Source organism: Typopeltis vanoorti, chromosome 4 (assembly GCF_054136105.1).
Source record: "Typopeltis vanoorti isolate ZY-2024b chromosome 4, IOZ_Tvanoo_1.0, whole genome shotgun sequence".
Lineage (NCBI taxonomy): Eukaryota > Metazoa > Arthropoda > Arachnida > Uropygi > Thelyphonidae > Typopeltis > Typopeltis vanoorti.
Genome location: NC_143552.1, coordinates 105,111,541 through 105,130,030, shown reverse-complemented (window position 1 = coordinate 105,130,030; position 18,490 = coordinate 105,111,541). Strand labels below are relative to the sequence as shown.

Genomic DNA, 18,490 nt, shown 5'->3' with positions numbered 1-18,490 from the left:
CTCAGAGGATAATTGCAATCTTGAAATGAAAATTGACATGTAAGGACAAAAAAAAAGTCCTTTTGCCTATTTACAAGGCCTTGATATGACCACACCTGGACTACTGTGTACCTGGATCTCCTAGGTTCGGAATGGATAAAGAAACTGTAGACAGGGTGCAAAGAAGAATAACAAAGACAATATCGGGATTATGAGGGAGAGAGTAAGAGTATGTGGATTGCAGACACCGGTAAACCAGTCCATATACTCTCAATCTCACCACAAAATATGATGAGATTTTTCATTACATGGAAGGTGGGGGAGAAGACGAACAGGCATCCATGGAAGTTAACTTTATATGAAGATAAGAAAGGGATAAGCGGTAGATTTTTTGCTCACAGAGAAGTGAGTGAATGGAACATGCCTGTTGAAGTACTGAATGCATCCAGTGTGAATGAGTATATGACCAGGTATGACATCTGTGTGGATGATCTACATCCTCTCTTAATGAGTTCTTGACTCCCTGGGAGGGGGGGGGGGGTCTACGATGATAATACTAATAAATTGCTCAGAGCATAGCCAGTAAGCAAATAGGCATTAGTGTACAGAAGTTATAGGCTAAGATAAAAGTTTGTTAGATTTGTACATGTCATGGTTCTGGGGCTCTAGTTAAAGTAGTTTTTAAGAATTCAAAATATCTTTACTATAATTCACTTCGATTTTAATGATTTTAAATAAAGTCAGTCTAAATGCACTTTGGGAAGGCAGTCTAAGCAGGGAAGATGGAGACGTGATTTGTCTTTTATTGACAATACAATAATTCAACCAAAATTCGATCACAACATGAGACCTGGTTATGACTTTAAAAATTTTGTCCTCATTAATTAAAGTAGTTTTTAAAAATTCAAAATGTCTTCATTATAAATCACTTCATGATTCTAGTGAAAAATGATGATATTTCAAAATAAATTAGTCTTAACTAATCCCTATATGGTTCTTAGGAGAGGATCAGTTCTCAAGAAAAAAAAAAGTATCCTTAGTTGAAGTATTTTTAAGAACTATAAAATGTCTTCACTGTAATTCAATTTATGATTCTAGTGATACTGAATATTTTTTTTAAAGAAAAATTATGATATTCCAAAATAGTCTTACTTAAGAGAGGATCAGTTCTAAATTTAAAATTTATATTGTAATATTCATCAAAGACACTTCAGATCAGAAAAAAAAACATTCTAATTCTGTGGGAAAAAATCTCGGTGCCAAACATAGTTGTTTTTCTTCTGCTCACTCTTGTAACAATATTATTGCAAATAGTAGCAAGGAATATTTTGATGGCAATAACCAAGTTCAGTCAATGGATATTAAATTCTTCAAAAATGAAAATGCTGTTTTCTCCATGAAAGAACAACTTTTTGTAATGTGAAATATTTTTGCAATTTTTCAAGAATAAAAATGTGCTTGTCCACTATTAATACTACTTAAAAATAAAATAACATTAAAGACATTTAAGCAGATAAATGCACAATTATCAGATAACATTAAATATATAACATTACCTCCTGATCAACCTGAATAATGGACTGTTTCAGAAATGGCTGCAACAAAGGTAATAATCTACACTGCACATCTGCTAGGTTTAAGGATCTTGCAACCTCACATATAAATCCCACTGTTCCTTGACGAATCCAGAGATTCTTTTAAAAACAAATTCAAGCACATGGATTAGATATAGTATTCAGGAAATTATGTATTATATCTGATTTTTCACCAATGATGTCTGAATGGAAAGTTTAGATGCGGTTGACATATTGTTAACATATAACACTGATACTAAATGTCAAAATAATATTTTATGAGCAGGACTAATGATGAAGTGATGCTTATATAATAACTATTATTATCATATCTCCGTGCAGTCAAAGACTAATTGCAAGAGACCCCTTCTACTCACACATATACAGCTTATCATACTATTCACCCAGTATGATAAGCTGGAATACGAGTGTCCTTCAGTGGTTGTTTTTAAAGTTAGTTGTTTTCATTATTTAGTTTTATTTTATTCATATTTAGTATACTTAATATTTTGTTGGTAATTGTTTGTACTTTTACTTATATAGTTATGTTCCCTTATACTTATTTAGCGTTTAGTTGTGACACTATTTTTTTGACACTAATTAGCAACACTATTTTGAATAATGGCAGCAGTGGTAGTTAAAATTGAAAATGGCGTATCTCCAAGTCTTCCTCCATTTAAGGACTTCATTTTGCATGATATCGTACAGGATTTTGTAGCATGCAGAACTTACAGAATGTATGTGTCCGTGGTTGTATATGTGGCAGGTGAGAGAAGGGGGACAACATATATGCACAAAATACAGGCAATGGGAGGAACTTGGTGAGTTAGAGATGACAATAACTGACCTCGTCGAGACTATAACTGACATCATTGAGTCAGAGACAGGAGATTCTCCATGTAGAGAGATGAGTGATATGATAGAGGGCAAGAGAAATATGAATAAAATAATGAGAGTGGGGAGTATGGAAAGGTTGAATGATAGTGAAGTTTTAGGAGATGGTCTCAATTGGGAGGATGAATGGCAAATAAGAGTGGCTGACTTGCAGAGAGAGAGAGATAGATGAGCTGAAAGAGCAGGTGGAATGTCTAGGGAATGAGATGAGAAGTGTGAAACATGAGATTAGGCAAATGGAAGAGACGAATGCAAGGCGAATCAGAGTAGGAGTGAGAGAGAGTTATGGGAATGGTAGAAGAGGAGAAAATAGGAACAGTAGAAGAGAGGGAATGAGAGACAGTTATGTGAATGATAGAAGAGAGAATAGGATAAGTGGAAGAGAGGGAATTAGAGAGAGATATGGGAATGATAGAAGAGGAGAGAATGGAAACAGTAGGAGAGAGGAAATAAGAGGAATGCAAGGAAGCACTGGAACCAAGGATAGAGTGATGTCAGGAAGGCGGGTAAGTAGGGGGGAGCACAGAGAGAAAGTGTTAGAGGAGAGAGAGATGAGGGATGCATGTGAGCAATCGGGGAATAGAGTGGTAAGAGGTGTAATGTATGTGGACTCAATGATCCGTGGTGTTCAAGATAGGATGTGTGAGGAGTGTCTGCCTGGAGGATCGATAGAAAGTGTGGCTATGACAATATTAAGAGGGGGTGAAAGGGTGGATGAGATGATTGTGATGGTAGGAACAAATGACTTGAGTTTTGTTCCTTTTTTTGAGTGACTTGAACAAATGAAATGGGCAGTGAGAGATACGAGATTCTTGCTTAAGGTTGTATGAAAGAAGACACAGAGAGGAAAGATAGTGTGCGTGTTGCCTAGGTATGATAGTGACAAGCTGAGCAGAAGAGCAGTAATATTGAATAACATAATAGCTAGAATGTGTCAGAAGAGAGGATTGGAATATGTGGATGTTTGGAGGGCGTTTGAGGACAGAGAGGAATTGTATGCAAGAGCCCACTTGCATTTGAATGAGGAAGGACGTAGGCATCTGGAGAGATTGTTGTTCTGAACGAGTCAGTGTGTCCCAGGGTGGATGGTAGCAGGGGTGGCCCCTTGTGGGAATGGGTACTTGGGAGGGGGGGGGAGATGACATCAGGTAACGCTGAGCCAAGTGGAGTCTACAGGAGGTAATGCTGGGTATAGAAACAATGGCATTTTTCTGCTTTATACTAATGCCAATGTATTTGGAATAAAGGAGAGGAATTGGTGGTGTCGATAGCATCAGCCTGGCCAAAGATTACTGGGATCACTGAGACGTGATTGACAGAAGAGGATATAATAACAGGAATAGAAGTAGCTGAGTACAGCATTTTTCGGCAGGATAGGAAGGGAAAGCGTGGTGGAGGAGTACTGCTTATGATAAGTGACTACTTATGTCCTCTAAGAGTGGAGGCTTTGGAAGGCAGTGACAGTAATGAATTTGAAAGCATATGGTGTGGTGTGAGGAAGAGATAGGCAAGAAGGGCTATTTAGTGGGGTGTTGTTACAAACCAAGGAGCACAGAGGGTGGGGACCAGGAGATGTTTAGACAGTTGAGCTTGGCAAGTGCAAGAAGAATGATTGTTATGGGCAATTTTAACCACAGCAGTATAAATTGGGGAGAGGAAGATGCATGTAGCAATAAGGGAATGGAATCTCTAGAATTCTTGAGGGACAAATATCTTAGGCAACATGTAATGGAGGGAACAAGAGGTTCAAGAGTTTTGGATTTGGTCATAGCATCAGAAGAGTTGATAATAACTGAGATGACTTAGTCAAAACCATATGAGTGACCATATGGTTTTGACTAAGAAGATGAATAGACATGCAGGAGTATCAAAGAGACGGGAACGTATGTGGAATTATAAGGCAGGCGATTATAATAGTCTTAGACGTCAACTTGGGGAAGTTTCATGGAGGGAGGAATTGGAAGGACAGGATATCATTAGTGCTTGGGAAATTGTGAAGGAATATTTGTTAGCGGCAATAGTAAGCTGTATTTCACGAGTGAAGAAGAGGACACAATTTGGAGTAAAGTGGATGACAAACAATATTAAACAGGAACTGCATGCAAAAAAGAGGCTATGGAAGATATATAAGGGGACAGGTGAAGAGAAGATGGATGAAGAATATAAGACACAGGCCAGAAGAGTGGCTAGTATGGTAAAGAAGGCGAAACTGAAATATGAGAAGAGATTGACCCTAAGATCCAAAGAAAATCCTAGGGAATTTTTTAGCTACGTGGCCGGTAGGAGGAGAAATGACTATGAACGAATGATATTGTGGGATAAAAATGGGAATAGAGTGACTAATGCAGAGGACATAGTGGAATTGTTCAATGAACACTTTATTGGAGTATTTCATCCTGGAGGAGCAAATTTTAATACTAGAGGGATAGGGCAGGTTCGAATATTTTATCAGGTTATCGAAGTCCTGATTAAAAAAATGCTTAAATAGCTATTTAAATACAATATCCTTTTACACAACCAATCAATATGGGTTTAGATCCGGATACAATACTGAAAAAGCACTATTGGGGTTTCTCAAAACAGTCTATAGTGGATTCTCGTAGACAGGCTTATACGTTAATTATGCATTTCTAAATAACTTAGGGAATATAAATTAAATTATACTTTAATAAATATTTCCGATATTTCGGCAACGTCACATTGCCATTTTCTAAAGGAACTTACAAAAAGGCAGGTGCACACAGGCAATAACAATACAGTAACTGAGAATGAAGGTATGAAGCTATCGTTCTCCTAGAAGTCCTGATGGTGCCCTCTGGCGGGCTAAGTAGGCGTTCTTGGCCGTTGGGCTGAAGGTCTGCTGATGTATGCCTCCCAAATTTGGGGCAGTCGCATACAACCAAATTTGTTGAGGTTTGGAGAGTTTCTTATGGCAGAGGCCGATTCCATAAATAATCTTTCGAATTTATATTTGCTCCGGTGTATTATTGTTGCTTTCTTCCACCATATTCTGTGGCATGTATCCAGGGCATGGTCTGCAGGACCAGAATGGCTATACTTGTAAAACCGGATGTAGTCCTTGTGTTCAGAAATTCTGATATTCGCTGTCCTGCCTGTTTGGCCAAAGTAAGACAGTTTACAACTGCAAGGGACCTGGTATACACCAGGTAGGTCTAGGGGAAGTGGTTGGTCTTTGGTAGAGCGGATAAGGGATGCCAATTTTCTGTAAGGCCTGTAACAGGAGGTGAGGTCATGTTTTTTTAGAATTTTGGTGATTTTTTCTGAGGTGCCTCGGATGTAGGGAATGGTGATGGATTTAGAGTAATCTTTTTTGTGGAGGGGGGGGCTGTGGTTTGTAGGTTTTAATATTTTGGGGATTTTTTGGGGGGGGGTAGCTATTGGCTGAGAAAGTGTTGAGGATGTGATTTAGTTCAGTGTTAAGGGCTATGTCGTTAGAACAGATTTGTTTAGCCCTATTGTATAGTGTTTTTACCACTCCATATTGTTGTGGGGGGGGGTGGATTGTTGGTGGATGTATCTGCCTGTATGGGTGGGTTTTCTGTAAACTGAGAAAACCAAAGTTACATCAGGCTGGCGGGTGATTAGTGTGTCTAGGAAAGGGAGGCAGTTGTTTTCTTCTTTTTCCAGGGTGAACTTGATTCTGGCGTGTTGGTTGTTTAAGTGTGTAAGGAAGGAGAGGAGTGTTTCAGAGCCATGTGGCCAAATAGCGAACACATCATCAACGTAGCGAAGCCATATGGTTGGTTTTTGTGGGGCAGAGGCTAAGGCTTTTTCCTCAAAGGTCTCCATAAAGAAATTGGCCAAGGGTGGGGAGAGTGGTGAGCCCATGGCTGTCCCCTCTATTTGTTTGTAGAATTTTCCCTGCCAAACGAAATAGCTTGAGTTCATTGTGAACTGAAATAGGGCTGAGATATCGGGGGGAAATTTAGCTTGGATTAGCTCTAAAGTTTCCTTGAGTGGGACATTTGTGAATAAGGAGGAGACGTCGAAGCTGACCATTATGTCAGTATGTTGGAGTGTAAGGTTTTCTATGCTGGCTTTGAAGTGGGCTGAGTTTTTTATGTGTGATGGTGTGTTGCCAGTATAGTGTGTGAGCTCTTTGGCCAAATGTTTAGCTAATTTGTATGTGGGGGAATCAATGCCATCCACTATGGGACGTAATGGCACATTTTCTTTATGTATTTTTGGGAGTCCGTAAATACGGGGGGGGGTATAGAGTTAAACGGTTTTAATCTGTTGGTAACTTCTACAGGCCAAGAAGTGACTTTCTTAAGGAGCCTGTGAAGTTTTCTAATTTGTGAGTTGGTGGGATTGTAAATGATAGGGAGGTAAGTAGCCCGATCTAATAGAAGAGCATTCAGCTTACCTTTGTAGTCCTTTTGGTTAAGTACTACAGTTGCATTTCCTTTATCTGCTTTAGTGATAACTAATTCTTTATTATTTCTCAATTCCTGTAGGGCTTTAAATTCCTTGTTGGATATATTGGTTTTGGGTGGTTTTGCTATGGAAAGGACACAAGCTACATCCAGTCTTACACTGTTGGCGATTGATGTGGAAGGTGGTGGATTCAGGATTGGCTGTCCGATAGGTATCAGCAAGTTGTGTATGGTGGGGAAGTTTCAAGGAAGCAGAGGGTTACAAATGGGGGTCCCACAGGGCTCAGTACTGGGACCTATATTGTTTAACCTTTATATCAATGACACCATCAGGGGATTGCAGGGGGATATTCAGTTGTTTGCTGATGATGCAAAGCTGGGAAGGGTTATTAGTAATAGTGCAGATGTGGTAGCCCTGCAAGAGGATTTCAATAAGCTAAACAGATGGGCAAATGAATGGGGGAAATTAGTTTAACACAGCAAAATGTAAGGTCTTGAGTTTGGGACACATCGATGTGATGCTGCATACTCTATGGGAGGAGCTATACTGGAGGAAGTAGGGGAGACAAGAGATCTGGGGTTGATGATTGATTGAAACCTTAAATTTAGGGGATATATTGCAAAAGTGGTGAAGGTAACACAGAGGATTGCTGCAATAATGAGAAGGACACTGACCTGCAGAGATAAAAGAGTTACCATTCCGTTGTATAAGACTCTGATCAGACCACACTTAGACTATTGTTCTCAGATTTGGTCCCTAGGATTTGAAGGGGATAAATTAACTGTGGGAAAGGGTACAAAGGCAGATAACAAAGATGGTTTCAGGACTATACAATGTTAGTTATGAGGATCGGCTGAGGGAATGGGACTGCAGAGTTTGGTGGATAGAAGAAGGAGAGGTGATATGATTGAGACTTTTAACCCCTCAACGTACCAATTAAAAATCAGAAAGCGGTCATTTTTCTGCCAATTTTTTGGGCGAGGGCGATTTGCTGGATCAAATTCATCATTATTTGAAAAATAATGATGAATTTGTGCAAATGCAAATGAAATGGCCAATACATGCCGTTGGCAACTTTTCTCGGCTGAAAGGAAATAGGCACAAGATTGACTAGCATCTATATTGTTGTATTTATATGTGAAACCAAAATTCAAAATCAATTTTGGTGCAATAAACAAAAGATGTGTCACAGACGTCTTTGTAAGTTAAGGGGTTAAACTGTTAAACCGGGGAGTTCTTTCACTTGGTTGAACAGTGGGAAGGATGATGACAAGGGGCCATCCTTGGAAGTAACGAAAGGAAACTGTGAGCAAGAGGATGAGGAGTGGTTTTTTTTGCATGGAGGGTGGTTGAACCATGGAATGCGTTGCCTGATAGAGGGGTGAGAGCGAGAACAGTCAATGAGTTTAAGGAGTGGTATGATAGACTTTGTGTTTAGTAGGAGAGACCTCCCACGATTAGTCTTGATAGACTTTGTGTTTCTTAGGAAGACCTCCCACACTGAGCCTTTTGACTCCATGAAGGCCTGAATAATAATAATAATAATACTGTGGCTTAAACACATTCACTATCTCTGCACTCAATACATTTCCATCACTCACCCCTCTCCATCCCTCGGGCAGAATCTGAAATCCCTATAGGAGTCCTGGGGGGGGGGGGATGGAATAGGGAAACATCTTTCAGATATGAGAAGTAGGAGAAAAATGAAATACCTCCCTTGCACTAACAGATAACAGCAGCGTCTTATCCCGATGTCAGAGTTAACTGAAAGTACAATTAATGTTGAGTGTTGATGTGCTAAACTGTAAAAAGAAAATGCAACTGAAATCTCATGTAATATGGAAGTATGAAGGAAAATTACAACATGTTGACTCAGACATTGCCTGGACAAACAAGATCCATATACCCAAATAGGCAATTGGGGGGTTGGATTGACAAGTCAGCTTCCAAAAGAAGTGCAGTAAGATTAAAACCAACAAGAGACATACTATCAGTAGTAACATGGAATGTCCATACTTTATGGGCCTCTGTAAAGTTAGACTTGATTTGCAAGGAGATGGAATGATATCAATGGGATATCCTTGGATTAGAAGAGATAAATTGAACAGAGTCAGGGGAGATAAGAGGTGGAAGAACTGTCTGGTCTGACAATAGTATAAAACATGAGGCAAAATTTTTTAAATAATTAATTATAGCTATAAATTATTTATTTTCATTCCAGTGTCTGCTCCAGGAAATTTCGACATGAAGAATAAGGCAGGAGTTCAATTTTTTTCTCAGTAAAAGAGGAAAAGAAATATTATTACCAGTAAATGAAAGAACATAATAGCAGGATTTGCAGAAGACTTCTGAGTTTGCCCTTGAAGTATGACAAAGCAACTTGCAACATAAAATTCCAGCAAAAAAAAAAAAGAAAGAAATGGACATGGCAGTCACTTGAATGAACAATATGCTAAACATGATACTGATAAGCAAGAGATAGCCAGCCATATCACAGTTCAGAAGTGTTGAACATTTCAAGGAACAGATGTAGAACTGGAATATTGCCAGTCATCATAACTTAATGACTGGCAATATTAAGTCGAAACTCATGTAATAAGTGAAGGCACAGTTTCTAAGTCGCATAGAATATAAGAACACTGAGCAAGGAAATCACAGGGAACTTGTACAAGAAAGTGCTCAAGGAAGAACTGAAACCCATTACAGAAAAGTAAGAAGACAAGAACAAGAAAATGGTGTCTGCAATCAAGAGAGCAGTGGAAGAAACAGTTCCAGAGATAGAGAAACCAAATAAGAGGTGGATCTAACAGTATAGTAGACGTTACAGCTAATTCAAGAAAAAAAAAAAAAAGCATTAAAGAGAGATTTCTAAAGAAATGGAAGAAAAGCATGAAGTGAAATGCAATGAAGTGAAGAAGGCAGTTAGAAGAGACAAATCAAAATGGCTAGAGGAACAAGTGAGGACATCAATAAATACTACAGAATAAAAGATGTATACAAGATTATCAGAAACATCCACAAGTAATGGAGCTGAAAGCAGAGAAACGTAAAAGACGAAAAGGGAGAAATCTTGATGGACAGAGAAGAAATAGGAGAGATGAACAAAATACTGCTCAGATTTATATAAAACACAGGGAGATGTTGAGATCCAAAAGAGGTTAACAGAGCGCAGAGAGAGAGAGAGAGAGAGACAAATATACCGAGAGATGGAGTTGTAAAGTCAGTAAAGCATCTGAAGAATGATAAAATCCCGAGAAATGACAAATAATGAGATTGTTAGGGAGATACTGAAACATGGTGGCAAGGTGATGATAGATGAGCTACACCATCAGGGAAAAAATCAGGAAAACTAGACATATGCTTCATTGCTTCCTCTCTAATATCTCTAGTTTTCCTGATTTTTTTCCCTGATGGTGTAGTTCATCTATCATCACCTAGCCACCCCTGGGATAGATAAGTATGAGTGCAGGAATGATTATGAAGAGCTGGGTGCAGTTTACCAGGTTTTCAATCTGAATGGGCAAATAATGACATTATGTAAGGGTAACTGTGTGCTCAAGGGTATATTGAAATGCATGTACACAAATGCCTGAAGTATCAGAAATAAAGGAGAGGAGTTTATAGCATTTGTCAGCTCATCCTGGCCAAAAATAATTGGCAACAATGAGACCTGGTTGTAAGAGAATGATGTAGTTATAGGAATAGAATGTAATGGATATTGTATTTTCATAGAAGATACAGGAAATAGGGCATGAGGAGGGATATTGTTAATGATAGCTGAAGAACTTCAACCAACAAAAATGAAAGTTCAAGTTCGGGAAAATTGTAGATCTGATGGAAATGGTTCATTTGAGACTGCTTGGTGTGAGACAGACACCACTAGGACAAAATGTATTGTTGACTGCTGCTATAGACTTGGAGGTCTATAGCAGCAGTCAACAGTCTGGGAGGTTGGAAATTTAAGTCAAGACAAATGTATGCATAACTACAAAGTTGGCAATTATGACAAACTTAGGAGACAACTTGAAGCAGTGTCAAGGCATAAGAAAGAAACTACACGGAATGAATGCTATTAGTGCATGGGAAGTGGTCAAGGATTGTTTGAGCAAGGCAGTATCAGAGTGCATACTCAAGGTCAGGAGGATAAACCAAGTAGGGATTAAGTGGACGACAAGCAATACAAAACAAGAGCTGGATAAAAAAAAGAAGGCATTGTGGAAGCAATATAATAAACAACAAGGTGATTGGCTTTGGTTATGCCATAAGCAGTATAAAGCACAAGCAAGAAAGGTAATAACTAGTATGGTAAGGAAGGATAAATCACATTGAGAGAAAATTAGCTAAGCAGGCCAAAGTAAATCCAAAAGAGTTTTTTCGTTATGTAGCAAGTAAGAAGAAGAAGGACTATGAAAAGATAGCTTTACTCAGTGCTCATGGCAGGAAAGTCACAGAAGCAGAAGAAAGTTCAATTACTAAGTGATCACTTTGCAAGGGTATATCATCCAAGTGATGATTTTGCAGTTGAGGAGTTGAGGAGGTGACTTTGCAGTTGATGAGGTTCATGAATGTTCACGTTAGTGAGCATTCATGAACTGACAGGTGAACTGGTAGTGCCTGTGATAAAGTTGTTTAATTTTAATTTAAGTCTCAGCTTTGGCAAGGTTCCAAGGAAGTGAAAAAGGGTAAGATAGTTCCATTACACAGAAGTGGCTCCAAGACAGAACTAGCACATTACAGACCAATTACGAGGCAGTCTGAAAAGCTCTCGGCCTGGACCATAGATGGCAACACTATCGGCAAAATTTTTTTTTTTGCTAAGATGGTACATCTGTCATAAGCATCCATGTGAAATTGCAAGTCATTCTATCAAGTAGTTTGTTTTATACAGCTATCTGAAGAAAAGTGTTGTCTGTATCTCTTGAAAATGGATAAAATCGAGTATCGTGCGGTTAGAAAATTCTTTGTAAAAGAAGGTTTAATGCCAAAAGAAATTCATAAAAGTTTATAGGCACTCTTCTCCTTCGTTTTCGACAATTAAGAAATGGGTCTTATATGGGTCTATGGATCTTACAGGTGAAGGATATCCAAAAAGTGTAACAACACCAGAAATCATTGAACAAGTGCACGATATGGTATTGGATGAACGGCGAGTCAAAGTGTGTGAAATTGCTGAGAGTATAGGCATTTCAAAAGAATGTGTAGGATATATTTTGCATGAAGAATTGTAAATGAAAAAGCTTTGTGCAAGATGGGTGACACGCTTGCTCACAGCAGCTCTAAAATGCACTCACATGAAAATCTCTGAAGAGTGGTTAGAGAGTTTTAACAAGAATAAAACTGATTTTGTGCATTGATTTATTACTATGGATAAGACTTGGATTCACCATTATACTCAAGAATCCAAACAGCAGTAAAAACAGTGACAGAAGCCAGTTGTTCAGCACCAAAGAAGACAAAGTCAGTTCCATCAGCAGGAAAGGTCTTAATGCATTAAGGGAAGAATTTCTTCCCTTAATGCATAACATTAGACATATCCGCAAGGAGATGTGTTTTGCATTATAGGAGATACTGAGATAGGAGTGTTGGTATCTTGCTCCACCTTTGCAACGAGTTTCCCTGGTGTTGTACCACCTTACCCCAGTCCTGAAGATACTTTCAGGCGCAAACTTTGTTTGCTCACACTTGGATAAAGGATTAAACCAATTTTATTATACTCTAACCAAGTGAAAAATAAACTTTCAACAGTTAGCAAAATAGCTCAGAGGATTACTTGGAAATTGAAGAATACATTGACAGGTAAAGATAGAGAGGTTATTATCCCTCTTTATAAGGCTATGATTTGGTCACCTACATTTCTTGGGAATCAGGAGGTAGTGGAGAGGATTCAGAGATGAGTGACCTAGCTGGTGACAAGTGAATGGAATGTTCCCTATGAGGACAGATGGAGGGTTTGTGGGTTGCAGAGTTTAGCTGACAGGCAGAGGAGAGGGGATATAATAGATACTTATAATTTATTAAAGGGATTCCATAAGACTGACACAGAAGAAATTTTTCAATACATGGGAAGTAGAGGGGGGGGGGAAACAGGGGATCACATCCACCCACTTGAAAGTTGTCTGAGAGTGTGGTTAGTAAGAATGTGCAGACTAGGTTCTTTAGTTGGACAGTGGTTAATGAGTGGAATGGATTGCCAGAGGTGGCTGTGAGTACTCAAATAGTGAATAGGTTTAAGAAGATGTACGATAGGTATTATCTTAATGGATAGAGTGGGTCTCCAGCAATGAATCTTTTGACTCCATGGGGTACCCATGTGAATAATAATCATAGCTGCTGTATATATCTGTATACATGCTGATATAAGGTTGGTCGATTGGTAGAGCCTCAACTACTAATGGCTCACGCAAAAAGTTAAGCAAATTTGAGCACAGTTAGTAGTTGGAAGGGGTCAATCGTTCGATGCTGTTGGAACACTCTCCCTCGAAGAGTCTTTGGACTCCCTGGAGGTGTCACATAAAAATAATAATATCCTCGAAGCAAGTGGTGATATACTGAGATGCAGTGATTGATTCATGCAATCCAATACCTTTGGATAATGGATGGCAATGCTGTAGCCAATGAAGTTCTAACTGAGGCCCGGCTATTGCTGTTACCCTCCTGCCATGATCAGAACTTTAATAGCTCAATAACACCTTATCCCTACACTGTCCTCTACAGATAACGGGGAAGATGAAAAGCATTCTTGCTTCGCCCCTTTAAGCCAGTCCTTATAAGGAAACTCGACTTTAGTAAAATATACAAGAAATTATTCGATATACATCAAGTCCTATAGCCTTATTGACATTGAATTTAATCAATTCCTCATTGGGCCAGTCTAAAATTCATGTTAAAAATGTAAGTTAAAACTGTTGTTAACTCTCTGGATCACCTCCCTCATTTCATGATACACAGGTATCCCTCGATTAACGCAGTTAATTAATCCCTCGATGTTACCGCATATATCAAAATCGCGTTAATCAAATCTAATAAGCAATGGTAAAAATTACAATTTGCCCATGATCGATTACTGTATTAATAGTTTGTTTTATATGGTGCTCTTTTAAGAAAGATAAAAAAATAAATGCAAAGTAAATGTTTAATAAATGTTTGTATTACATTATTTACTGCAATTTTTTTATCAAAAGTTGTTTGAACAGTTTGTTTTTTTCTTATCAGCATAAATTCTACGATAACAAGCAAAATGACTCTCCAGACCCCGGCAAACAAGCAATAAAACAAAGAAAAAATACTGCAAATATAATACATGATGATACACATTATGTGGATATTAGAATCCAACATTATTTCATAGCCGAATATAGAAACTACAAGAGTTTCATGCCGAATATATAGAAACTAAAAGTTTCGGCTGATGCAAGTATAAGCAGCCTAATGGGGACCTTGTAGCAAAGGTGGAGTAAGCTCCATATCATTTTCCTTAGTATTTTCCATAATGTAAAGCACATCTCCTACAGGACATGTATGATAAATAAGCCTTTGGCTCTTTATTTCAGTAATACATGACGGTTTATTTATTTTCAGTTACAATCTAAAAATTATTGAACAAAGAATAATAATTAAAAAAAACAACAACTAAACCATACTATGCTAACATCGGAGGTCATGGTATCTCTCAGATATAATTTACTGTCAAATATTATAAACCTTTACATAACGTGTTAAACCAAACTGACAGCAAAAACAGTGCAGAATATCACTAGTAACATATAAATGCACAGCTACTCATGACCTCCAAGCTATACACAGAATTGTGTAAGAATATTTATATTAAACATTTTGCAAGTATCTGTCAGATCAGCTGCTAGCTCGGTACGATTAAAGGAGTGTTAATCAAAACACTTGCCGTGTATATCAAGGGATTGCCGCAATTAATTTCGGCACGTTAATCAAGGGATCATGTTGTGTGTGTGTTGAAAGCTCCTGATAAGATGTGTTATTTTAAGTTATCGTTGATAAAATTACTTGAATATTACGTAGTTTTGTTTGCCTTGCGTATCTTAGTGCGTCTGTTTGTGTGTTTTTGGTGTTTCATTTTATAATTTGATAAAATACGTTAGAAGTAAGTATGGCTCCCTTACGAAGGAAAATGGCAGCCAGTAATGATGGTTCGCTATCTTTATTCAAGAACGGTAATATAAAGGAGATGATTCAGTGTACTATCTGCGAGATGTATGCTTTGGGAGTGCGGTTAGATGATAATAAAGGAGTGAATGTGTGTAGAAAATGTAGGGAGAATGAGGAATTAAAGTGTATTTCGGGTCATGAATGTGATATTTTTGTCAAAATTCAGAATGAAGAAAATAGTGATATGACAAGAAATGGCGAGGTTGTACCAGAGAACTGTGAGGGTGTGAATGATAGTATTAATTCAGAGCATATTAATGGTTTTACAGAGAATAAAAAAGATGAGATAGATGCAATGAGTGAGATTGCGTTGTTGAGTGGTGCAATACAAATGGCAAAACAGCAGCTAGAGCATATGAGCAAAAGTCGACTGAATGAACCAGCCAATAATAAAAAGTATGACAGGAAAAATAAGCATATGAGTGTGAACATGAACAAAATGAAGAATAGAGTGCTGTATGGAGACTCGTTGGTATGAGATGTGTTAGTAGAGGATTTCACAAAATCGTACCAACCTGGTGCGACCATAAAGGATGTAACTGAGTCTATTAGAGAGCAAAAGGAAAGGGTGAAAGAAATGATTGTTGTGGCAGGTACGAATGATTTGAAAGGAGATAAAATGGAAATGATAGAGGACCTGAATGAACTGTTTGAGGTAGCAAAGGAAAAGAGTGAGAGAGTTAGAATGATTAGTCTTTTGTCACGGTATGACAGTGAAATGTTTAAAAGGAGGGCCATAATTGCATATGACTTTATGCATGGGTTATGTATGATGAGTGGTGTGGAATTTGTGGAAGTGTGGAGTGAGTTCGATGGGCGAAAGGATCTATATAAGATGGATGGCTTGCATATGGTGTAAGGAGACTTGAAAAAGTGTTGCTGAAGGTAGTGGATGTGCAAAATCAGGGAAATTAGATTTATTAAGGGGGGGGGGGGAGTAGTTATACAGTCCTTAGGGAGGAAGTCGAATGTATGAATGAGTATAATATGCCCGAGCGAATAAGGACAACAAATCGGAATGGGATAGTTAATATAAGGCATCAAGGTAGGGTTGGGGCTAATGGGGGGGGGTCTTAAATTCATGTACACTAATGCTAGGAGTATTAGGAACAAGAAGGAAGAGTTTTTGTCCATGGTTGGCACTTCCAGACCACAGGTTATTGGTATTAGTGAATCATGGCTGACTGTAGATGATATAGCTAGTGGGATTGAATGTGATGGGTATAGTGTGTTCAGGAATGACAGGGAGAATAAAATGAGGGGAGGAGTATTGTTGATGATAGCTGATGAGCTGCAGCCAAGGAGAATAGAAGTTGAATTGCAGGATAGAGAAAAGAGCGCATTTGAGGCCATTTGGTGTGAGATTTGTGGCTAGCAGAACAAAGTATACAATTGGGTGCTGCTATAGACCAGGTGATGGAAAAGATGGTGGTGACAGTATGCACAAGCAAATAGAAGAAATAAGTGGAAGGAGAGTAATTATTATGGGAGATTTCAACTATGGTCGCAATGATTGGAGTGAGGAGAGAACACATGGGAGGAAGGAATTGGATTTTATGTGGTTATTATGGGATAACTATCTGCTACAGCATGTAATGGAAAATACTAGGGGTCAGAGAGTGCTTGACCTAGTAATTACATCTGAGGATTTGGCAGTAACAAATATGACCACATTGCCACCAAATGGTGAGAGTGATCATAGGGTCTTGACTTGGGAGGTGGCTAAAGGTGTGGAATTTACAATTAAGGCATGGTATATGTGGATTTATCAGGCTGGAAAGTATGATAAGCTTAGGAGTTTGATTGGTTCAGTGCCATGGCATGTACAACTGCAAGGACTAGAAGATGATAGTGCATGGGAGGCAGTTAAGAAGTGTTTGCATGAAGCAATGGTTGACTGAATACTGAGAGATCGAATAATAAATCAAGTAGGGGTTAAATGGATGAATAACACCATTAAGCTTGAGCTGCAAAAAAAGAAACAACTATGGAGGGAATTTAAGAAGAAAGGTGCCGGCAGGCACATGAACAGTATAAATCGCAGGCCAGAAGGGTAACGAGTGTGGTAAGAAAAGCAAAAAAGGATTACGAAAGAACATTGGCCATGCAGGCTAAAGAGAATCCTAAACAGTCTTTTTGATATGTTGCAGGTAAAAGGAAAAATGTATATGGCAGAATGATTTTAAAGAATGCTGATGGTAGTGAGGTAACTAAATCAGTTGATATAGTTGAGTTACTGAGTGAGCACTTTGCAAGAATATATCATCCAGGTGGTGACAATGCAGAAACGAATGAACCAGTAGATTATACGGGAATTGTGGTGAATTAAGTGGAGGTGAGTAGTCTATTACATAACCTCAATGTCAATACATCTGTGGGATTGGATGGTATACCAGTTCGTGTCGTACGAGAAGCGGCTAAAGAATTGTCAGTACCCTTGACCATTTTGTTTAATTTGAGTCTCGGGTCTGGGTTAATCCCGAGGGGGTGGAAAGAGGGAAAATAGTTCCACCGCATAAAGGTGGTTGCAAGACTGCTGTTGTAAGTTACCGACCGATTAGTATATCAGGAATCACTGTCAAGGTTCTAGAGAAATTAGTCAAGGAAAGAATACAGGATTGGATAGATGAAAATGGGATATTGTATGGGGGACAACATGGTTTTGTGAAAGGTAGATCATGCCTCAGTAACTTGCTCACGTTTTATAACACAGTGACGGCTGAATTGGATAAGGGTAATGGGTTTACAGTGATTCTACTGGACCTTGCCAAGGCCTTTGACAGGATACCACATGAAACCCTAATCAGTAAACTGAAGCAGATGGGGATGGATATAGGGTTGGTGAGATGGATAGGAGGTGGTTGATGGAGAGAGATACCAGAGAGTGGTTTATTCAGGAGTGGAGTCTAAAAGACGGCTTGTGACTAGTGGTGTGCCGCAGGGCTCTGTTCTTGGACCACTGCTTTTCAATTTGTTCATCAATGATATAGGTAAGGATCTGAGAGGAAGTGTTCACTTGTTTGCTGATGATGCAAAGTTGGGTCGAGCAATTGTGAGTGCACAGGATGCCAAAATTTTACAGGTTGATTTGGATAGTTTGGAGGACTGGGCTAGGAAAAATGGATGTCAATTTAATGTGGCAAAGTGTAAGGTTATGCACTTTGGGGTGAAAAGAATAGAAGCAGTATATCATATTGGTGGAACCGTACTCCAGGAGATTGATGAGGCCAAGGATTTGGGAGTGTTGGTGGATAGGGAATTGAAGTTTAAGGGGCACATTGCAAAAGTGGCTAAATCAGCTCATCAAATCACTTGGCTTCTGAAAAATACTTTAACATGCAGAGACAAACAAGTTGTTCCTCTGTATCGAGCCTTGATAAGACCCCATCTGGACTACTGTGCCCAGTTATGGGCACCAGGGTTTCTTCATGATGGGGAGGAAGTGGAGAGGATCCAGAGACGAG

General features: G+C 38.7%; 1 protein-coding gene across 1 annotated transcript in view; it reads right to left on the bottom strand.

Moving 5' to 3' along the window:
• Positions 1 to 18,490, bottom strand: part of Vps15 (vacuolar protein sorting 15) — a 529,585-nt gene that overhangs the window by 203,488 nt on the left and 307,607 nt on the right. The window contains exon 20 of the mRNA XM_090391958.1: positions 1,536 to 1,673. Coding sequence (XP_090248084.1) covers positions 1,536 to 1,673 — 138 coding nt within the window. The remainder of the gene's footprint in view (positions 1 to 1,535; positions 1,674 to 18,490) is intronic.